General features: G+C 42.2%; 1 protein-coding gene across 2 annotated transcripts in view; it reads right to left on the bottom strand.

Annotated features, from left to right (window-relative positions):
* Positions 1-23839, bottom strand: part of TSC1 (TSC complex subunit 1) — a 44641-nt gene that overhangs the window by 10971 nt on the left and 9831 nt on the right. Inside the window, exons 3-13 of one of the 2 annotated variants that reach the window (XM_007453102.1) lie at positions 17046-17231; positions 15499-15602; positions 14241-14393; positions 12156-12300; positions 10473-10627; positions 10011-10084; positions 3809-3984; positions 3079-3194; positions 2627-2738; positions 2196-2314; positions 344-413 (exon numbers count right to left, since the gene is read on the bottom strand). In XM_007453102.1, coding sequence (XP_007453164.1) covers positions 344-413; positions 2196-2314; positions 2627-2738; positions 3079-3194; positions 3809-3984; positions 10011-10084; positions 10473-10627; positions 12156-12300; positions 14241-14393; positions 15499-15602; positions 17046-17151 — 1330 coding nt within the window. In that variant the 5' untranslated portion in view covers positions 17152-17231. Of the gene's footprint in view, positions 1-343; positions 414-2195; positions 2318-2626; positions 2739-3078; positions 3195-3808; positions 3985-10010; positions 10085-10472; positions 10628-12155; positions 12301-14240; positions 14394-15498; positions 15603-17045; positions 17232-23839 lie in introns of both variants that reach the window. The other variant, XM_007453103.1, reaches the window with a different exon arrangement.

The raw sequence follows: 23839 nt of genomic DNA, 5'->3' as shown, positions 1-23839 counted from the left end.
CCCTGCTGAAGACAGAAAGCTACCACAGAAAGCCAAAATACTACAATACTCTAACTAAAGGTACCAAAAAATAATCCCACAGAAAATACAACTCTCTGTTCTTAACATCTCAGAGAACAGATAAAGCCACAGTTCGACCAGCTCAAAACGCCACAGTTCAACCAGCTCAAAACACAGGCACTTAAAACCTCTGGGGGTTGTTGTTATGAGGCTGGCTTTACGAATTAATTATATGTTTCATTATCTCTGGGCTTCAGTGATTTGTGGTGTTCCAGAATTCCCCTGTTTCCACATATAACCCATCAAGAATCAAGCAAGGTCTACTGTTACCCAGAGATCTTACCTAATCCTCTGTCATTCGGAAGATGGTGTTGTCTGTGTAGACAGGGCCTTGCAGAATCTGTTCTCTCTTCCTGAAAAGACAGGTACCATTTATATCACAAGGCAGAAAATTGTGTACATGTTCTCTAATATTAGAGAAATATCCTAAACACCTAAAATTTTAGCATATTATAGAGGAGTTTAAAGTTTAGCCCCATGGTTCTCAAACTGTTTGGTCTCAGGATGCCTTCCTATTCTTAATAATTATTGAGAATCTCAAGGACTTTGCTTACGTGGTTATACCTATTGATAGTTACCATGTTACAAACTAAAACAGAATTTTAAAATTATTAATTCACTTAAAAATAACAAACCCAGGAATTCCCTGGAGGTCCAGTGGTTAGGACTCCGGCTTTCACTGCTGAGGGCGCGGGTTCAATCCCTGGTCAGGGAACTAAGATCCCACAAGATGTGTGGCGCGGCCGAAAAAAAAACGACCCAATACATGTAAACATAAATAATATTTTTATGATAAATAAAAATAAGTTTAGTGAGAAGCGTCAAGCTGTTTCACATTTTTGCAATCCCTTTCGTATCTGGCTTAGGGGAAGAAAGCTGGGTTCTTATGTCTGCCTCTGCTCTGCTGCTAGGCTATTCTGGCTCAAGTGTATGAAGAAAACTCTAGGGCCCACAGCTAAGTAGTTATGAAAAGTAAACAGACTGTTTAGATAACTGTGGATAGCCATCTTTGATACTACACTAAAACTTGACAAGGGGTATTTCTTCAAGGTTAGTTACAGTGCAGAATCTGACACCATGGCAACTCACTCTTCACACTGTGTCAAGATCCACTGGTCTGCCTTGTCCCCCAAATGCGTCTTTTACCTACGTGTGATTCTGTAACATATACACTGGGCACGTAGAATACTGGGTCACCAAGTTATGCAGATCTTCTAAGTGTGGCAACATTTCATTATACAATATCAAAACCTCAAATTATTAACCAAGCTTCCCAAGACTTTTCAATCTCATCATAAAAGACTTGGGGAAACTATTAAGCTCTTGGTGCCAGGTATCAGTTTTTTAACATTCTAATTTCACCTTTTTATCACTGGCAACAAATACCGTCAGTTGTTTATCTTGAAGTGACAGACCCAGTTTGTCATCTAAGAAGCTAACTGCCTGCCAGACACTCAGGCATGAGTAACCATCGTTTGTCACCAGCTGTTCTTTCAAACAAAACTGCTGCTCCATGAAAAAAAGGCAACCAGTTCAGCTCTTAACTCAAATAATGGCACAAGAGCTTGTGGTGGCCACCACACACTGGTATGCACTCAGGTGCTTTATGTCTGTTTCCTACTTCATCACAAACAATATTAAACATATGCGTTCTTTATATGGAATACTCAAGGTTTGTTTTGTTGTTGTTTCTTTTCTTCTGTTAAACTGAAAGAACACATCGAGGAAGAAGAATGCAATGCCTACTAGGAGAGTCTGATTTATACTAAGGGGCAGCCCTTTTACCCACCGTTGTTTCTGTGCCATGAGTGTAAGTGCCAATGTGGTAAAAAGGGCGAATAACCACTTAGTATTACTAAGAAAGTAGTTCTGACCTGGCAGATGCCCTTAAAGCGTTTTGAGACCCCTGCAGTCAGCAGATCACACTCTGAGAGCTGCTGGTTAGTCTATTTTTTCTACCTCAACATAATAAAGGCCATATAGGGTTGGTCTGTTTTGAATTGATCTGATTCAAACCCATTACATTTTAGGTCAAACTTCTATCTGCCATAACAGGCTTCACAAAGTAAGGCTGGAAGCACGTCACCGTGCTTGGGCGGGGGGGTGGGGAGGGCAGCACAGGAGCCCAGGCAAACCTTCTTGGGGGCTGTGGCCATGGCCTGCGGGAGTGAAATGTGCACGTAGTCGTCCGAATGGCAGGGTGGGGCTGGAGGAGGAGAGGTTGCAGGGGTTCCCAGAGGAGTTCCTTTTCTACCTGCTCAGAGACAAGAGCAGAATATACACACTTTGAGGAAGTAAAACAATTAGGAAAACTGCCAAATTTTTTTCAGCTTAACTATTACTGCAAAGAAAGCTCCTAGAGTTAACTTTCTGGGGATGTAGATCAGTCTTTTTTTTTTTTTAGGTTCACTTTATGTGTTCTGAAAGCTCCAGGGGTTTGTATTGTGAAAAATAGGTTTACTACTACAAATGGCTCTCAAACTCCCTATTAGATCTAAGAGATAGTTCCTTATCATAAAAGGCCGGCCCGAACCAACCAGTCAAATCTAACCTAAGACATACATACCCGCTGTACCAAAGACTTTACTGTAAGGGTGTGACAAATCAGGTGGGACATTTCCAGGAGAAGTTGGAGGAGTGGTCATCCCACAAACCACAGATGGGCTCCAAAGAGTAGCCTAGAAGTTAATAAGGCAGGTCAGCGATGAGGAACGAATAGCTACGCCTCCCGAGGTTTAAGTCCATGATCAATGATCTTAAACTTAGCCTTTCAACTGGAAAAAGGCATCTTATTAAAATAAAGCCTTATCAAGAGACACATTGCATTTTGTAAGTCTAGACTCCAAGAGAAACCCAAGTGGCAACAGTAACTTTTCTTGCAAATGTCATGCATCCTTAAAAACTAACTCCTGAAATGAGCAGTGAGAGATTTTCCCAACCATAGGCTAAATCCTGACCCAAATGGTCAGCTTCACCAGCAAGCAGAGAAGAAAGCAGGCACACTATTTGACACCATACTTGTGGCGGCTCAGTTAACAGCTGTGTCGACAGGGAACTCGGAGTCTGAGGCAGCCGCCCTGGCGTGTTTAACAACATCAGCCGAGGAGTGGAGTGAGGGGTAGGAGTAGCACCACCTGCGATGGAAGGGGAAGAGCACAGGCGTCAGTGCGTGGCTTCAGATTATCCTGATACAGAATGGTCCTCGAGACCATTTGATCATTCAAGAGCCTCTTTAAATACCCTTTGGAAATAAAGTTTAGTAAGGTTTGATGTCTAGTTAAGCTTTAGGATAACTTGAAAAAGCACAACCTGTATGACAACTTCGCTGGGTGCTACCTATAGATAAGCCTAGACTTTTACATGAATCCAATTCTGAATTGTCCAGGTTCATTCAAAACTGTTGTCAATGTGACAGCCCAGAGGGCCTCACTAAAAGTGTCTGAAAAAAATCTAAGATTCCTTTATGAGCTGGAGCCTAGAAGCCAAATCCTTTAATCCATTTTCTTTGTTAAGTGTTGACACATCCCAAGTCTGTTGACATACTATCAAGAAGGAGATCAAGGACATGGGACTGTAAATTAAACTTAGGGGAAAATGGAGGCAAATTCAAATTTTAAATATTTGGGAAACAGTTCCTAGGAGCTGACCTAAGTCTTATTCTAGGAAAGGGAAAAAAACTCAACAAAAATAAACAATGCTTTCTAGAGACAAAGTTGTAAAGTAGATAAGTACCAAAGTCACTTTTTACCATAGCTATTCTGTGTGTCAACATAAGAGGTGGCGGTGACGTCGGCTGAACGATGAGGAAAACGGGCTGAGATTTGGTGAGACACAGAATAGCCATCTTCATATGAGGCTTCTGTAGGGTCCAGAGAGATTTTGGCACATTCTATGACAACATCATGTGTTTCTAATCTCTTCCACCTGTAAAAGGCAACGAAAGTCAAGAAGTGCACGTTATAATCCATTTATTCAAACCATCAAATACTGAAGAGCTAACTCAGTGCCAGCCACTGAACTATGGCTAGCAAAGAACAGGCAGAACCGCGCCAGCCCAAGTACTAATCAGCACTATGATATAAAGAATTGGCCATTCATTTTACAAACCTATACCCTCCCTATTTAAAATGGTTATATTAAGTTATCAGAAACTAATCCGAAACAAAAATTCCATCAACAAAAGACCAGGCATAGCCTCAGAAGAAAACACAAACTATGCAGAGCAGTCACCAGGGGAAACTATCCTTTGGCACAAAGGTAATCAAACAAGAGGGAGACCTGGAAACTGCCAGGTAGCTGAGGCTGACTTAAGGTCTCCTATCAAAGCCTCAGGATTCTAATCCATCCCTAGACCAGAAATACAGCACAGCAAGTCTCAAACTGAGAGAAAGCCCATGAGGATATTTGAAGAATTGTAAAGAGTCCTGTTATGTGATCCAGAGTTCCACTTCTAAGAATTTAGCCTCTGGAAATAGACATACATCAAGATGGACAACAACACTCAGCATAGCTTGTAATAGAAAGAAGAAAGGTCCAACCAAAGAGGTAGATTCTACAGAAGAAAAATTATTATACCACCGTGAAAAAGCATGCTTTCAGCAGATCAATGGTGGCCAGGAGTGAGAGAGGAGACTGAACACCTCTCAAAGGGCATGAAGGAACTTTCTGGGCAGCTTCCAATTTTAGCTGCTTCCAGCTGAATTGTTACCCTACCTCCATACTTCTATGCTTCAAATTTCCGGATGTCTGAATTTTTAGACATCAAATATTTTTTAAAATTAATTAATTAATTAGTTTTTTGGCTGTGTTGGGTCTTCCTTGCTGCACACAGGCTTCCTCTAGTTGCGGCGAGCTGGGGTTACTCTTCGTTGCAGTGCAAGGGCTGCTTGTTGCGGTGGCTTCTTGTTGCGGAGCATGGGCTCTAGGCGTGCAGGCTTCAGTAGTTGTGGCACGCGGGCTCAGGAGCTGTGGCTCGCGGGCTCTAGAGCACAGGCTCAGTAGTTGTGGCGCATGGGCTTAGTTGCTCCGCAGCCTGTGGGATCTTTCCAGACTAGGGCTCGAACCCGTGTCCCCTGCGTTGGGAGGTGGACTCTTAACCACTGCACCACTAGGGATGTCCCAAGACATCAACTATTAAGGTCCTTATGGTAGGAGAGGATTTAGGTCACTTCCGTATATCCTTTTCCCTTCTCCCCAGTGCTCTCAAAACAGTGTATCATTGTTTTGTTGTTTCAAAATTAATTTTGAACAATTCATTATAATGACTAGATAAGCACCACTCATGGCTGAGCCAAAGAATATACTACAGTATTTCCTTTGCTGCTCAATCTAGTTTCTCCTGGAGTTTGAATGTTGTTGTTCCTTTTCCTCAGTCTTCTAATGTGTCTATTACTAATCCTTCCTAATATGGCTCTAGCAGTTCTGAAATAATGCCTAATATAATTTGTTCATAATGAAATGCAAATAGTCTACCAGGATTATTCACCCTCTCCTAAAGAGCTCCCTGCTGGAGCCCTCCCTCTCCCACTGGTTGTTCTCAGCATTGCTGTGTCATACCAAGACTTCCCTTGACCAAGACCCTAAGTCAGGTCCCCCATTTCATGAACTCTGTGTCTTCCTCGATTTTACTCTCGTTTTGGTGGAAGACATGCTCCAGTGGTTCACTGAGGAAGGGTACATGTGAGGTAAATTTGAGTCCTTGCATATCTAAAAATGTCTCATACTTGATAGGCAGTTTGGCTGGGTATAGAATTCTAAGCTGATAACCTTTTTTCTCTCAATTTTGAAGATGTTTCAGAAGCTAACCTCATTCTGATTTCTCATCTTTATAGTTTTGGTTTTTTCTCTCTGAAAGATTTATCCCTGATGTACTGAAATTTCACAATATTGAGGCTTAGTAGCATTCTTTTTCATTGACTGTGCTGGGAACTAGATAAGCACCTTCAATCTGGAAACTCACGTCCTTCAATTCTTGTATTATTGTATTTTCTTGTATCATTTGTACTTGTATTGGAAATTTTCTTCTGTTATTTCTTTCACAATTTCTTCCCCCACCAAAGTTTTCTCCTCCCCTTTAAAGACTTCTTTACTAGACTTCCTGGACTGATTATTTTACATTTCTTCTTTCATTTTACTCATCTCTAGCCTTTGATTCTGCTTTCGGAGATATTCCCAACTGTACCTTTCAATTATTTTACTGCAATGTTTATTTTGGCTATCATTTTTCATTTTCAACAGTGCTTTCTTTAGTCTCTGACTGTGCCCTTCTGTGGCATCCTGACCTTTATCTATGCACAAATGCTTCCTCTCTGTAGCTACTGTAGATGTTTTCTTCTGCTCTCTGTATTGTCATTGTTTCCAGCTCCTTTTTTTCTCTTTACATTGGTCTCTTATCTTTGGTGTTAGAACTTCCTTCAAAGGCCAGATGACCCATCTATCCAAGGTGAAGGAGGCTCTGTAAGTTGATCCAGGAGGCTTCCGAGTTAACACAGATTGGACATACACATCCAATCGTAGATTCTCCCCAAACCCCACCAAGCCTTAAGATTCCTTTATTTGTTTCCTTTTAAATATAAACCCACAAGAAAGAGAAGAATGAGAAAACAGAGAACAGCACCACATGTTTTTGAAACTAGAAAGCAGATAGGCAAGTGGTGACTGACTCAGTGAATCCAGGAAAGCAGAATCCTAAGCTGCCAATGTTTCAAAGCTAAAAGTCAACCTGATTTATACTGAAGAACCCTTAAAAAGCTAAAGAATTTGTATACGTCAAGTACTTCTGTATACCTGTACTTCTGGAGATGAGTGACAGGTAGGTGAGGGCAGCTAAAATCAGTAAGACAGGGTAAAACCTACCGAGGAGCAGTTAGAGCCCTGAGACTCTGTCTCTGACTCTACACTCCCACTTTTCTCACCAGAAATCCAGATTATTCTCTGAGGAGGTTAAACAGAGAGTATCGGGACTGAGGTACTCCAGAAATGGTTGAGGGCACGAGTACTATTCAAACAAGAGGATTAAGTGAGCATGTACATTCTGAATGCCAGGACCACTAACCTCTCCCCACCAAGCAGCCTCTTCCCTCTAGGAGTAGCCAAATCCTGGCCAGACTAGACATCGGAAGACGCTTTCCTGAAAAAGTCCGACCAGCTCAAATGGAAACCAATACTGACATCAGCATCTCCAACAGATGCTCAGATCGACCTACAAGTCAACAAGCCCCATCCCTGTAAGCAAAGCTTTTTAGTCTCCTCACCCAGATATAAACCAATCTCTGCAGAAAGCCTCAAATTTTTAAAAAGAATAACAAAAGAGCAGTTTAAAGGAAACAGATTATGTAGCGAAATGAAAACCTTAAAAAAACACCTATCAATCTTATCAAAGACATGAGAGACTGCATCCATGAAATAAAAACAGGCTACTATAAAAAAGGAGCATTCAGAGAACTAAAAAGAGCTCTTAGTTACTGAAAACATGGCAGAAATGAAACTATAATAGAAAGATTAAGAGCTAAAGACAAGGAAATCTTCAGGAATATTTCCTAAAGAGAAGAGGAGAGCAAAGAAAAGCAGAGAACTGCTCCAGGAAGTCCCAAGCAGAATACTAAGAGTTCCAGAAAGAAAGACAGAGACAGTCAAGGAAAAGAAATCAAGCACAAATAATTAAAGAAAATTTCCTAGAATTTAAAGATAGGAGCTTCCAGATTGGACAATGAGAACACATTCATATCAAGGGACATCACTAGGAAATTTCAGAATATTACAAGAACAAACAGAAGACAGTAAACACAGATGATCAGAAATCAAAATGTCTTTTGATTTCAATAGCAGCATTGGAGGCAAGGCAGCAATGGAATAATGCCTTCAAATTGCTGAATGAGAATGACTCCCAATCTAGAAATCTATACCCACATAGAAAATGACATCCTTTCTCTAAAAGCTACTAGAAGATATATTCCATGAATGTAAGAATGACCCAGGACTTCCCTGGTGGTACAGTGGTTAAGAATCCGTCTGCCAGTGCAGGGAACACGGGTTTGAGCCCTGGTCTGGGAAGATCCCGCATGCCACGGAGCAGCTAAGCCCGTGTGCCACAACTACTGAGCCTGCGCTCTAGAGCCCTCGCGTGACAACTACTTAAGCCCGCAACGAAGGAAGCAGCCACTGCAATGTGAAGCCCGTGCACCACAACAAAGAGTAGCCCCCGCTCACCGCAACTTGAGAAAGCCCGCGTGCAGCAACGAAGACCCAACACAGCCAAAATTAAATAAATAAATAAATATTTAAAAAACCCAAAAAAGAAGGCATGAGATACAGGAAATGGGAGAACCTGCACAGGAGAGAGGCACAGAGAAGCCCCAGGAGAACAAGATGATAGCTGTGTACGAGGCACAGAAGACAACCTGGTCAGATCAGAACAGACATGCCAGGAGACAAGCGTGTTGCAGGCCATCTCTAAGGTTTCTGCTGCCACCACACCCTCTTTGTAACTGAGGGACAGAGTGTCTAGGTGACGATAACTTGTTGGTACTGAGCTTGTCTTGTTATGCACTAATGAAGTTCCTACTCTCCCTTCTCTGCCAGGATCAGCTGAGGACATTCATTTCATCCCACAGAATGATTCTGCTCTGACCTATTCCTGGAAGCAGCCACAGTGAGTTCAGGAGCACAAACAGAGCAGTCCCCTCCCTCTGCCATATTTCGGCAGCACATCCAGCCCCTGGCCCTCACTATCTGGCCTCGCCAGATGCCCTGACTAGAGGAAGCCTTATGTTTCCCAGAACTTGTTCATGGCTTTGCCCACCGACTTCCCTGGAAGGGACTCCTGTAAACTCTCAAGGAAGGGGACACCCAACCAAGACTCAGACACTCAGTTCCTCCTCTCGCCTCCTGGGAACCTTCACCTCATGATGACAAGACGGCCTCTTCCAAGGCCAGACTTTGCTTCCTAATTAGCTTTTCAAAATGAAACAATACATGTGGTCAAACTATAAAGAAAAGAAAGAGAATGATTAAAATAAAAGCAAGAATAGTAGGTGCCTCTGAGGTGAGACATGGAACAGGGAGAAAGATGGCTGCAATTGAGGAGGTTAATGTCCCATTTTTTTCAGCCAAGTGGTAGCTACACAAGTATCCATGTGTTATTACTAAACTTTTCTTACACATTTGCTGTTTCTCTACATATATCTCACAGCAAGTTGCTTTAACCTGAGGTTCGTGTGGCAGAAGGAGGGCTCGTAGAGAAATGAAATTTGCTGAAGGGGGATCAGGCAGTGAGCCACCTTTCCCAGTGGGAGATCCTCCAATGTCAATACCCGTGGACCCCTTGTCCCCCAGAAGGCTTCAATCCCCAGCCTGGGGAGCATGAGGCTGGCAGCCAGCCAGAGAGAAGCGGCGGGGAGGGGCTGAGCCTCTCACAGCTCAGTGTGTAGGATTTCACCCTGGTCCCACCTTTCCAGTCATGACTCAGCTCCATCCTCCATCATGCTTGGCGTCCTCAAATTAGGAGCCTTGCAGGCTCCACTTCCCCAGAGAAGGAACCTGGGCACTTCTGCCAAGCCCCGTGAAGGATGGCAGTCGCCTGGCTAAGCAGGACAGAGAAAGGGACCCGGGGAGCCCGGCCACTCGACGTCCAGACTCTCCACAGTGCACTTGGTTCCAACCACACCTCAGCGCCCGCCTTGCACAATCACACTGAGCTGCGAGCCTTTCTGGAGTTCTGCGGCGCGGGTACCTGCACTGCAACCTCCTCCATCCTGTCTGTGAGGAATATGCTTTAGACTCACACATACAAAGTGTTTTTTCACTGTAAAAGCCCTTTAAAATGGAATGATTCCATAAAGAGAAGAACATGTCTTCCCCAACAACACCGCAGAAGGGACATCTCCGAGGTCACATCTTCAATTTCTTAAGTGAGCCTATAAAATTCTGTGTCACTAGTTCAGTTTCTATACCTTCGAGGGTCCAGTTCATGGTCCTTGGATCCAGTCACTAATTCTGGGTGAATTCGCACATGCTCCATCATTGGCTAGAAGAGTTTGGGTTGACAGGTTATAAAAGGCTTAACTTTCTATGGTATTTCTACACAACGAAATATTATTTGACAATAAAAAGGAATGAAGTATTGATACATGCCACAACATGGATGAATCCCGAAACATTATGTTAAGTGAAAGAAGCCATTAACAAAAGACCACATATTATATCATTCCATATAAATGAAATGTTCAGGACAGGCAAGTCCTATAAAGGCAAAAAACAGATCAGTGGTTACCAGGGCTGGGGGCAGTGGGCAGCACAGGGAGAAGGCTGAATTTCTTTTCAAATTTCCCTGTCTATCATTTAATACAAAAGTTATAAATGCAGCCTATCTACACAGTTGCTATGTAGCAAATAAATGAGTTTTTGCTACTTACCTTGACCACCTCTTCAAAAGTCTCCAGGTTCTCCTTCATACTGTAGTGAGAACGTAGGAAGGAGACAAAGTTGCAAGGGTACATCCCATACAGGCGATGGAAGAGAGCGTAAACGCTGGCGTGGAGGTGGACGAGATAGATTTCCATTACGTGGCCTAAAAAAGAAAACATTGAAAGGAGTCACCGAGCTGAACACAAGACTGATGTGTGTGAAACAGACACGAGCACAGGGCTGCCAGCGTGACTCTGCGTACGTGTGCTCCCACCCTGCTCCAAAGACAGTTAAGTAAGTAAGAGAGGTTTTCTAAAATCCAAATCTGAACACACCGGACACCCCTGTTTGAAAACCATCAGTGGCTCCCCATGGCCTCTGGATAAACTCGCATCTACTTACAGTGACCCATAAAGGCTCACACTGATCTAATCTCTGCGCTCCTCTCCAGTCACCCCTAAAATAAGACCCCAGACATTCTCATAATACTGAACCGCCTTTACAACGGTACTCCCTGAAATCTGTAATCATACTCCTCCACGGCCCTACTCAGTACACGTCTCTTGAGAACAGCACTGACTCACTCACCTCTGTACCCTTAGTGCCTCGCACTGGGCTTGATGCGTAAGAGGCATTCATATATTTGTGGAACGAATGTGTGAGAATGTTTTAAAATCAGTTTGTAGTCTTAGCTATGCAGATTTGTAACTATAGAGTGAAAAACTACCACCCAGATATTAGCTTAAAGAGCTAAGAGTGGGAGAAGTAGAAAATTTAATTCATCTAGCGTTACCTACACCCTATGGGAAACCCCAAGTCCACAGTATACATAAAGCTCCTCTAAATTAATGGACATCCCCAGGAAAAGCCTACGAGACAAGCCGGCACCATATGCGCCTCAGACTTGTCACTTAATCCTGCACAGGAAGCCAGAGTATTCCATTTCCCAGGGCTGACACATTTCATTCTTTCAACACGAATATCTCATGCTGGGATGACCAAAGGATTCCAAATTTCGCGTGTTTATATAGCTTCTGAATCATTTTGATAGAGCTGTACTACCTGTCGATATGAAACAAAACCCCACTGTATTGGAAACTAGAACACTAATTAGGACGTGCTGCTTTCTCTCTGCTCCTCTAACATTTACGATGGACAAGTTCTCTGAACCAGAAGCTTGTGTTCTGTCACTATAGACCAGCAGAGGAAGACAAAGACGTACCACAAGCTTAGTCCTATACTGCTATGACACAGATTGAAGCTTTTTTTTAGTTTACTGAAAATCAGGAAGTTGTACCTACCACTCAGTTTCTCTGACAACTAATCCTTTTAAGCCAACAAAATAAGGAAGGTATCTCAACAGTAGTGCTGCTGCTTTTTTTTTTTTTAATTTTTTGGCCATGCCACACGGCATGTGGGATCTTTGTTCCCTGACCAGGGATCGAACCTGCACCCCTTGCACTGGAAGCATGGAGTCTTAACCACTGGACCACCAGTGAAGTCCCAACAGTCATGCTTCTTATTTGTGCCTCTGGTGGACGTACCTGAGGTATTTCCTCATCTGGCTGGTGACAACCAGCCATTTCAGCTTTAGAATGCTACAAGTCCTTCCCTTCCAGCACATGACCTGTTAATCAATCATGAAAGCACTCACTTGGTGGGGCATGACAGGTATAGAAGGAGATCTTTACCTGGTTTCTTCAGGCACCATGACGAAAGACGGCCAAAAATATCAAAGAAATCACGAAGGTGCTGCTTCCCCGACTGTGGAATCATCGGTAGCACGGTTACCAACACTAAGGCCCCTGTTGTGAGGACAATGGCGTCGGTGTCCACCTGCAGGAGGGACGGTCAAGAAAGAGGAAACACCTGTCAGGTGCAGCATTAGAATCCACACGCTTGGAGGTTCTAACACCAAGGGGTCACAGGTTAGACGCCCAGCACAGACTCACCCTCCTACCCCTAAGGGTGGGGGCACAACACTGAAACAGACGCCACCAAAAGCCACTGGGGACCAGCCCGGCCACGCTAAGTCTGCAGGGACCATACTGACGCACCAAACTCATCTGGGGTAGGGGCCTGAGCGGGGCGTGGGGACACCCAAACCCAGAGACTTAGGATGTGCTATTTATAGCCCTTGGAGGGAAGCACAAGAAGCTGCTTTTTAACAGAACAAAAGAACGCTGCTATTCTTGTTCATTCAACCAAATCATAAAATACTTACTTTTCAAAAGTCAATTAAAAAGAACCTTATACATTGACAAGTCATTCACTATTTTCAAAGGATTAAAACAGAAGTATAATTTAATAAGAAATTAGTATAGTACTAACAAGTCTACTTAATGGCTCACCTTCACAGCAATATTTAGAGACCAGCAAATAAAAGAAGATATGGTAACCTCTGACCATGTCTACAGTTTAAATATCAAGTCATATAAATTTAGACTAATTGAAGACACTTAATAACCAATGAATAATGAATCAACTCAGACTAGCTACAGCAGCTCACATGATCCATAATTAAATTATGAATGTTTGCCAAGTAACTGGAATTCAGATTGAAGAAACAAGATATTAATCAAAAGAACTACCATGCAGGCTAAGACATTCATTATTCCTACTAAAAAAGGAATCTACGAGTCTGGAAATAAAGTTTTAAATATATTTAGCTTTTACAGCAAGCACCAAGCCATTTGTTGTGGCGGATACCTAGTAGGAAGAACATACAATACCGGTAGGAGAATCAAGAATCTATAATGAGTTTGGGTAAAAAGGACTTAACCCTAATTTTGGTTAACAAAACATTCTTACTGAAGGTTTGAATAACAGTCCGTAAGTAATTTTCAAGGCTTATCTTTTCGGAAAAGATAAGTATTTTGCAATCTGAACTAAACAGTGCGCCTCAAAATCGGATTATATTTTCGTCGATCCATTCACTTAACAAAATTGTTAAAATTGTTCCTGCTTTTCCTTAACATTAAATGCACATTTTTATGATACCCTACCAATATGACTCCTTGAGATCCACCTCTAGGGAGATTAAAACAGTTACCCTTGTTGGCAGAGACAAAAATCAATTTGCATGGTGCTGTGTCAGATGACTCCAAAGGCACTGCCATTCTGGCACAAACACTACTGGATATTTTCATGTCATATCTCTGTGAGGTACAGGTAGTTCATATTAACCACATTTCCTTATTTTATAGATAGGAAACAAGTCCAGGAACTAAAATGGACTAAGCAAATAACGCTGAGTATTTCAGCAAGCCACGGTCAAAACTAAAAGCACAAAGTTCTACTTAGGTTTTGACTCCCTCTGTAGAAAAACACACTACGGTTAGTGCAAAAACGTAGAATGCAACTCAGCTGCAACCAGAACATGCTCCTAAATAGCTGAAAGAGCCTTTCAGCCATTTTTCTATTAGCCAAAAGAGAACTTAGATATGGGGATTCCCCCAAGACAAACCAGTATGTTTTCAACGGAGGAAAGGCTAGACAACGATGAAATCAAAAAGGGCTGGAACAGCATAATGTCAACCAATCTGACCGAAATGTTACCACATTTGCTTGGACCAAACATATTGCAATAGTCACAGTGATGCACTGAGAGCTTACTAAGTACCAATTTTGGACTACGTTACATCCGAGAAAAACCAAATGTCCAGAAGTTTTCAAACTCTCAAAGTTAAAATCTAGCTTGCTTGCTTTAAGGTACTCAGAATTTCAGAAATTATATTCACAAAGCTATTTCGTTCAAATCCTTACAAACACTGTACCTTGAGACATTTTAGTAAAGAAGGCAAAAGAGGTGCTTGAGAGAGCTTATGCTTCCAAGACGGCTGCAGCCTCACAACGTGGCCCAGTAACGAGAGGGTGGATAACCGAGAGGCGGCTTTGCCCACGTATTCATTCATTTTGTCCAAGAGGTGCTGAAAATGCACAAGAACAAGAGAAATATATCTCAATAAAGTGGGAAAAATCAAGGGAACCAAGGGAAACGCACATATGAATGTATGAAGTTCACACAAGGAGAGGCAGCAGTGATATAGCCCAGTCTCTCAAGTCTTCCCTTTGATGTAAAGAAAGGCTCATGCAGGTAGAGATCAAATTCAAGATTTTTTAAAACCATGCTAGCAAACAACACACTGTTGCATTTGGCCTGAGAGAGGGAAGACAGTTTGCAACTTCTGAAAGAGGATCCCACAATACAGGTCTATAAGCCGGGGGGAGACTCCTTCATAGGCCCTCTTTCTGTAATACATATAGGCCACTTCTTATAGTAACCAATGTTACAATAAGCCTGTGGTAGGCTGTTGAAGCTTCACAGGATCCTGCTGGAAGCAGTTACTTATCGCTCCCATAGCCCAGCCTACATGGATTTGGCCCCAGATATAAATCCGGTAGTAGTAGAAGTTAAAATTCAGCCCAGAGTAAAAAAAAAAAAAAAAAAACAAACCCAAGATGTACTGTAAAAGGCAGACAATGGCAAGGCCTTCAAATCCCAGTAAAGTAAATCACCAGCACATACAAACTCAAGACGTACCAAAATCTGTAATTGCAATGCTTTGTTAGTTATTTACCATCAACAAAAATAAAAACAAAACATGAAGGAGTCTTCCAAGTGCCTGGTGCTGTGAAACAGCACTAGTCAATTAGCCCCATTAGTTGCCCACACTTACAGATTCTGCCATATTGATTAAAAGTCTGAAAATCCTACTCAGAGCATGGGTTTAAAGATGGTTACCTTATGGATCAAACTGTCACTATACAATTATAGTTTAGGATTACAGGATTTCTTTAAGCAGAAAGAGCCTTAAAAGCCTCTTGAATATGTTGTATTTTGAAAACTTTTCAGGAAACATAGGTCCTGACAATTGTTTTTATATGTAGTTATAATCTGGGGGCAGTGTCATCAATGGCACACATAAGTTGAAGGAGTGAGCTCTGGACAGACTGTGCACTGGGGCTGCACAGACACTGTCACACCAGTCATAGAAAATGTATCAAATCTCTACCATTAGTTCCAGCAGTTACCTTATCATGTGGCTCCTGCAAGGTAGTCAGGATGTGCAATACAGGCTGAGAATTGGTTTCCAGGTAATAATCCACCAAGGTGTTCACAAGCATCGGACCACGGTCTAAAGAAAGAAAAGGGCAGTTTATAATAATTTCCTTTAACATTCTAAACTTACCTCAAATAGTTGCCTGTCACAAAATCCAGAAAGTGTTTCTTTGTATGCTACCCAAAGTCATATGAAGTGTCTTTCTGCTTCCTTAAATGAATGTAGGTTTAACAAGAGGACAATACCAAGTTTATTTGCCTAAATAGCCGTAAGAGCACATGAAATACTATCTTCTTTTTTTTAAATATTAATTTATTTATGTATTTGTCTGCATCGGGTCTTAGTTGTGGCATGTGGGACCTTTCACTGTGGCGCACAGGCTCTCTAGTTGTGGCGCGCAGGCTCAGTAGTTGCGGAGCACAGGCTTAGTTGCCCCGAGGGATGTGGGATCTTAGTTCCCCAACCAGGGATCGAAACCGCGTCCCCTGCACTGGAAGGTGGATCCTTAACCACTGGACCACCAGGGAAGTCCCCTATCTTCTTTTTTTATTGCTTTTTTAATTACAAAAATAATTCAGGTCTATTGTTAACAATTCAAGTTATATGAAAGTACATAACATGCAAGTGAACATCTTCCTCACCACCTGCCTCCCAACCCACTCTCCAGAGACAAACACCCTTGGGTTTGGTTCATGTCCTTGCAAACCTTTTCACACTTGTACAATCACACATACCTAGGCCCCAAGTCCATATACCCATGGTCTGTGTATGTGTGTTTTTTCCACTCAGCAAGGTGTTGTAGACACCTTTCCATGACAGCATCTATGACCTACTTCATTCTCTTTACTGAGCTCCTTGTTCTCCACTGCATGGCTCTACGTAATTAATTTAACCATTCACCTGCTGAAGGATACTTAGGTTTTCCCAAGTTTCCACTACATTTCATTCAAGGCCATAATGAAATACAGATTCTTGTAAGTCTGTAAGCCAAATGGCACATGCTTTTAAGTTGATGACAGATCCTCCAAAAGGGCAGAGCACCCATGTATTCTCCTGCTAACAGTGCCCGTTTCTATGACCAATATTTTATTTCTGCCAACCTGGTAAGCAGGAAAGGGTACTGCTTAAATTTATTTATTTCTCTGATAAAAAGAGAGATTAAGCATGTTTCATATTAAAAATTACATGTGATTTACAGATGAAATGATATACCTGGGATTTGCTTTAAAATACCTGGGTGGGGGGAAGTCAGGGAGGTAAGATGAAACAGGAAAGGCTGGGTATATGGAGTTCATTTATGTGACTCTTACTTCTATGTTTGTGTGTATATTTGAGTATTTCCATAACTAAAAGCTTGAAACACATGTAGAATGAATCCACCGATGTATGCTTTTCCTTGGTGGTTTTAAAGACTCTCTTTAGAAGATGAAAACCAAAATTTATCGTAGGATTCTAGTCACCTCTAGGTCAATCTCGTCTGATTAGCAGATAAGCTAACCAGGGTACGAGTCTGCTTACCAGAACTGAGGTTCTCTTTAAAGACAGCTGTTACATCATCACGCACACTCAGCATGGGGGAATCCAACATGGAGAGGAGCTCCCCAATATTTGCTTGTTGGGCCATTATCTTACACGAATGCGCTGTGCTGGGTCCAGGATGTGTGTTAAAAACTTTGAAGGCTCTTCACTGGTGCCACTACCAGACTGAAAAGAAGAAGAGGATGGTGTAACAAAATGGCCCCATTTTTCCCCACAGAAAACTACCTGCCAGACAAACTGAGCATATCTTTGAAGCAGTGAAAAGTCTGTCCAGAACTTTGCTGATAAAAGAAGCTAGGGCGTGTAAATACTTCTGTCCTTGACAAATTCATCAAGAGTTGTTCTAGGGAATGCAACAGAGAGAAACCTAAAAAAAAAAACAATACCAGTTGGAATCATCACAGCAACTTAATAATGGGACTAAATCTAAGTTTTATTCCTACTCTAAGTCTACCTTGGGTTTTGGCTAAGACTATGTTTATGTTTCAAATCAGTGATCTAAAGAGTAGGTGAACTATTTTCAGAAAAAGAACTGAAAGCATGCTATCTTCTTCTTGACAACCCCATCAGAGTCTAGAAGTTAGTATGGCCAGTTAGGTCACAAGTGCATAAACCTCATTTGAACCAGGGATGGTTCCTCTATTTTTAGTGTACGCGCCTCACCCCAGACATCTACCACACACTCAAATGCTGCTAGTTACAGGGAAGTAGGCATGAACGGGGGGGAAGCCTGCACCTTCAAAAACTCAGTCCTTTATGGCAGTGGAGCAGTCACCTTATCTTTATAGAGAAAAAGCAGCTCATTCTCCAGTGTCACTATACACATTTACAATTATTCATTTCTCCCCACTATGGTCCCTAAAGCTATATTTTCAAAACCAAGTAAAGACAGCTACCATTTATTAGACAGGCACTGCACACCTTTCACAAACATCACCAAATACACTCCTTATATAACTACAGTATGACTGGCTCTTTTGTCCCCATTTTACAGGGAGAGGAACAAAGATCAACCCCATTTGCTGACGGTCAAAAAGCTAGCAGGAGGCAAAGCCAGGGAGAACTGAAATTTGAGCCGAAATCTCCTTCACTCAAAGCACTAAGCCCATAAATGTGACATTAAACTAACTTGCGGTTTTGATCCTCACAGCAACTGTGAGGTAAGCAGATATCATCCTTATTTTACAAATGAGAATATGGATACTCAAAAAGGATAAATAATTTTGCCAAGATCACACAGTAAAGCAGAACTTAGATGCCTCAGCTCCCAGGCCAACAGCTGTATACATCACTTGCAGTCACATCAAAATATATTCTTATTTTCTATTTGTCTGTCTCTGGGTAAGCTGAAGCAGCAGTTCTCAGGCTTCACTGCGTATCAAAACCACCTCGGATCTAACTTCCTGGGCCCATTCCAGAACTGAATTGTGGGCTTAGGAATATGCATTTTAATAAGCACCCCAGAATAATTCTTATATGGGTGATAAATAAGCCGCATTTGAGAAACACCACGCTAAGGAAAAACCCCGCTAAAGAGTTAAGCTCCTACAAAGATGCCAAATTTAAAGTAGCAATGACCCCTGAAACTGGCGAGTATTAACTTACTATCATCTATGCTCTGGTTTAATTACAACCTGGTGATATTCACTGATTTTGCTCTTGGTGAATCAGAAATTCATTAGCCAGAAAATCAATTAAAATGTATAAATGTATTTTTGATAGAAAATCCTGATGTAGAAAGTATGATGTAGGAATATAATACAAATTTATATTTACATAAATATAAATCTTACAGGTAAATCATAAAGGAAGTCAATTTCAAAGGACTCAGAAATGTGAGACCGTAACTGGTAAGATTTTATTGTAAAAGTTCAAAGCTGAAAACAATAAAATTCCACCTTATTGTGAGATGGATTAAATTAAATTTACAAGTGAAGATAACACCAACCTGTCAGGGTTTATTGTTCACCAAGAGGATTAAATGACATAACGTGTATCACACAGTTAGCACAGCACCCGGCACAGATCAACACTCACTGAGTAGTACTCACATATTATCAGAAAGAACACTTGTAAAAATCTTTGGGCCACCACTTTCAAGATGACTGGAATAGCACATTTATCTAGCTAGCCTCCACATTCATTTCTACTTCAGGTAAATCACAAACGATTCTCAGGCTTAAAAGTAATTTGTCCCTAAGTTTCGTTTTGTTCCAATAAAACTGCTACTTACCCAGTCTCAGGCTAGTGAGACTCTGCGTTTGTCTTTTGTATATTCAGAAGACAGTAATGTCAGAGCTGTTCCTCCAAATGCAGGCAGCCCAGAGCAGGGTGCCATGAGCTCAAATCTAAACAAAGATGGTGCCCATCCAGTCACCTTGGCAATACTCAGGGCTGACCGTCATGGGTCACCTAGCTTGTTTTTCAGATTGTAAATGTAATTTAGGTATAAAAGTCTGATTTCTGGAGCCTACTCTTTCCAAATGCTTTATAGAAAGCAAAAATAAGGTTTTATTCTAACATACATTAGTATCTATTTTTGGCAACAAGCTTTTGTTGCTCTTCTCTCCAGTTCTAAAATTCTACCTTTTAACCATATTTTCTAAACCTCAGGAAAAATATAAATCATGGGCTTTGTGTGGGATTCTTCATTTAAGTGCCTCAAGTTCAAGGACTTCTAACATTCTAAAAAGCCCTCACGGGAGTTCCATCATAAGCTTTTGGAATTAGTTCCATGATTGGAATATCTCCCCTTTTAAACTTATTCAAATATTTCTTGAGGGACTGAGTGCAGGATGCTAAGTAGGGAAGACAGACTTAGCAAGTGCAATGAAGAACTATATGTACACAAGCAGGAAATGGACATGATTTAGTGAGTACACAAAGGAGGGATGGGACCAGCTTCACCTGGACGTGGTGGGAATGGGTGAGTTGCACACATGTTAAACACACTCTACAGCCTAGAGAAGATAAGGGGAAAGTCCCTGAGAGGTTAGCACCACAGGCACATGAAGCATCCACTTCAGCCATGAAAGTCTCTCTTCCATCTTGGAAGTAACCAAGTATAGAAAATAGGAGAAGCCAAAAGTCAATATTTAGTTAATACATTTCTGTAGCCTACACGCCAAAGCAACATTCCATTTAGTTTAATATTATCTTTGGGGCTTCCCTGGTGGTGCAGTGGTTGGGAGTCCGCCTGCCGATGCAGGGGACACGGGTTCGTGCCTCGGTCCGGGAAGATCCCACGTGCCGCGGAGCGGCTGGGCCCACGAGCCATGGTCGCTGAGCCTGTGCGTCTGGAGCCTGTGCTCCGCAACGGGAGAGGCCACAACAGTGAGAGGCCCGCGTACCGCAAAAAAAAAAAAAAAAAAAAAATTATCTTTGGCGCCCACAAGCCACAGTACCGCGCTATCGACGATGCTATTTACATTAGGGAGCCATGACTTCCAACGCCCGCCCCGCCCCCACCCCAAGACCTGTCACTCTGATAGTCTCCTGGACCTCAGTAAAAGGCATGGCCGTCAGTCTCTAGCAAACGTCTAGGTGACATCCGTGCTCTTCCACCACTCGTGCCCTCACATCTAATCCACTGGCAAACCCACTGACTTATCCCTTTTGTTGTCACCCCAGCCCAAGCCCCCATCATCCCCCCTTGGAGAAAAGGGAGCAGCAGCCTCCCTCACTACCCTCGCCCTACAACTTATCTGCCACCAAACAACCACAAAAGACTCTGAAATAGGGAAACCAGAATCTTTCACATCCCTGTTTAAAATCATCCAGTGGCTTCCCATGGAGCTAATAAGCACCAGCTCCCAAGGGGCCTGCAAGGCTCCACCAGATTGGGCCAGTTGTGAAGTCCCCACTCCCTCTGCCTCGTTTCACAGCACTCTACCCCCTCATCTCTCTGCTCTAGTCTCAGGCTCCTAAAGCTCAGGAAAACAGCTTCTTGCTCAGGCCCCTGCACTTGCTGTTGCTCTTCTCCCAGATCCTCGTGTGCCTGTTTGTTTCAAGTCTCTGCTCAAAATGTCACACCATCTCTGAGAGGCCTCCCCGACCACCCAATCTAAAGCAACAGGGGGGCTCTTAGTCACCACCTTTGAATAAACCAAACTGAAACTCTACACTGGTAACCAGATTTGAGATTTATGGTTGGAAAACAGAGATTTACCAAAGTTCGATTTTAGTCTCTATACTTGGCCAAAATCTGGCTGCGGCCTTGGTGTTTAGGACTGAAAGCTGAACAATCGCCCATTTCTGCAGCATTTCTGGCATCTCTGACTGTGTATGTGTCACCAACAACTATATGTTAACGTTACCATCATACCTAATCCACATGATGCCAATAATGCGGACAGGGCATGCGTACAGAAGTACTATTAATACCTGAATAAAGGTAGAAACATTCTAGATGTAACATCTAAGTTTTCTGTTTTATTAAGTTGAAATTCTGTCAATACAATACTTATTTATACATTTATTATTACAAAAATAAAAGCTTCAGTTAACGATGTGATTTTTATGTTCAAAAACAATTAAGAACTTTCAAACAGTTAAATATATTAACTAATATTATGAGTATTAAGAAGGCAGATTCGCTAGATAGCTTTACAAATAACAGTAATTATTCTTTGAGCCAAATGTTTATAAAAATTTTAGTAACACATGGCTAAATAACAGAAATTAAACTATATTTTAATTCTAACGTTTATAGAATTGTTTTATAACATTTATTACAAACAGAATAATCTTTAAGAACTTCACTTAATTTGTAGTCCTGATTTGTAGTCTTTCAAGAAAAAGTCATATTTGGGAATACCTCACATCTTCTGAGGATGAATCAAAAATAAAATGCCAACCTGTCACCTCAATTTTATGACATGAAAAAAAACCCAAAATCACAGTCAACAATATCCATGATAAACCATCTTCAAGCCAAACATAAAGAATATATAGAGGGGCTTCCCAGGTGGTGCAGCGGTTGAGAGTCCGCCTGCCGATGCAGGGGATACGGGTTCGTGCCCCGGTCCGGGAAGATCCCACATGTCGCGGAGCGGCTGGGCCCGTGAGCCATGGCCGCTGAGCCTGCGCGTCCGGAGCCTGTGCTCCGCAACAGGAGAGGCCACAACAGTGAGAGGACCGCGTACCACAAAAAAAAAAAAAAAAAAAAAAAAATGATTGGTATAGATTGTCAACAATTTTTAGTAGCTGAAGATGAAGGATCCTTGAGGCTTGCCCAAGCTATGAATCCCAGGTACAGGTTCCTTCCAGAAAACAATTTACCAGGAACTCTCCCGAATTACATTCTGCTTTGTCTAAAAAGGTTAGTGATGGGACTAAACGTGGCAGCTGAAGACAAATGTCCTTCCGGTATCAAACACGTGTTAACCCAGGAGCAATCTAGCGGCTGACACAGCTGACCAATTTGTTAAAATTTCAAATTTTAGCAATCTGACTACTAAAACGGAATGCAAATGCAATACTGAAAACTGTTTAATAAAATCTGAGATTTGTGGGACTTCCCTGGTGGCACAGTGGTTAAGAATCCACCTGCCAATGCAAGGGACATGGGTTCAATCCCTGGTCCAGGACGATCCCACATGCCGTGGAGCAACTAAGCCCGTGCGCCACAACTACTGAAGCCCGTGCGCCTAGAGCCCATGCTCTGCAACAAGAGAAGCCACTGCAGTGAGAAGCCTGCACGCCGCAATGAAGAGGCCCCCGCTTGCCGCAACTAGAGAGAGCCTGTGCGCAGCAACGAAGACCTAATGCAGCCAAAAAATAAATAAATAAATGAATAAAAATTTTTTTAAAAAAATCTGAGATTTGTGATGTGTGATGTTCAGCTTGGGTCTCAATGATTTGATCATGACCATCTGACACTGGGTTCAAATTCACATGCAGTGGATTTCCGACAAAGGACAGGGTGAAGTACGCATAAAATATTTGAAAGTAAAGAGTTAAACTTAGAAACCTTCCCCTACTCGTGAGGGAACAATACATCCACCTTCTTGGTAGACAGTCTACAATCTGTACTAAGCCCCTGTTTGTGAACAGACACCAATCTTTAAGGCAAAAATCTCCACCTTATTTCACAATTCCTAGGAGGTAGGGTGAGGAAGACAGTGACAGAATACAGCAAATAGCAACCAGTGAGGCATTAAATGAATCCCATTAGCCATCTGTGTATAAAGACAGCAGACCAAACACTTCCCTATCTCCCCTACACCCTTCCTGCAGACACAGAAAGCTGTTGCACTGCACACTCCTGCCAGTAAACTCAAAATTAGAGCTCAGGGATCAGTCAGGTCACTCAGACTACATTAGTATCCACAGAAATGCCAAAGCCTCAATACTTAGGAACGATATATTCCAGGGTTCTGAGAATCCTCCAATTCCTAGAAACCACGATAGCATGCAACTCATCCCCAAAAAACTAATTAAGACAATTAATAAATTAAGCCACGTTACAATGTAAATGCTAATTCATTAGCTCAGGGGTCCTCAGCCCAGGATGTACATTAGAATCACCTGGAGAGTCCACACGATCCTGAGCAGGTTAAGGGGTAGGGTCCAGACAGGACATCTGGCTTGTTTCATAGGCCTGTGTGGATTGTTAAGGCACAGCCAGGGTTGAGAACCTCTGTGCTAGTTAAATGACTTGCTCAGACACACAGGCTTCAATTTTATCTAGGCATTAGAACCAAATTCTGCTGCTAGACTGAACTGATTTGAGTCGCAGGTACACCAGGTACTAACTATACAACCTTAGGAAA

This window comes from Lipotes vexillifer, unplaced genomic scaffold (assembly GCF_000442215.2).
Source record: "Lipotes vexillifer unplaced genomic scaffold, Lipotes_vexillifer_v1.1 scaffold149, whole genome shotgun sequence".
Classification (NCBI taxonomy): Eukaryota; Metazoa; Chordata; class Mammalia; order Artiodactyla; family Lipotidae; genus Lipotes; species Lipotes vexillifer.
Note: the sequence above shows the minus strand (reverse complement) of the source record. Positions and strands in the feature narration are given on the sequence as shown.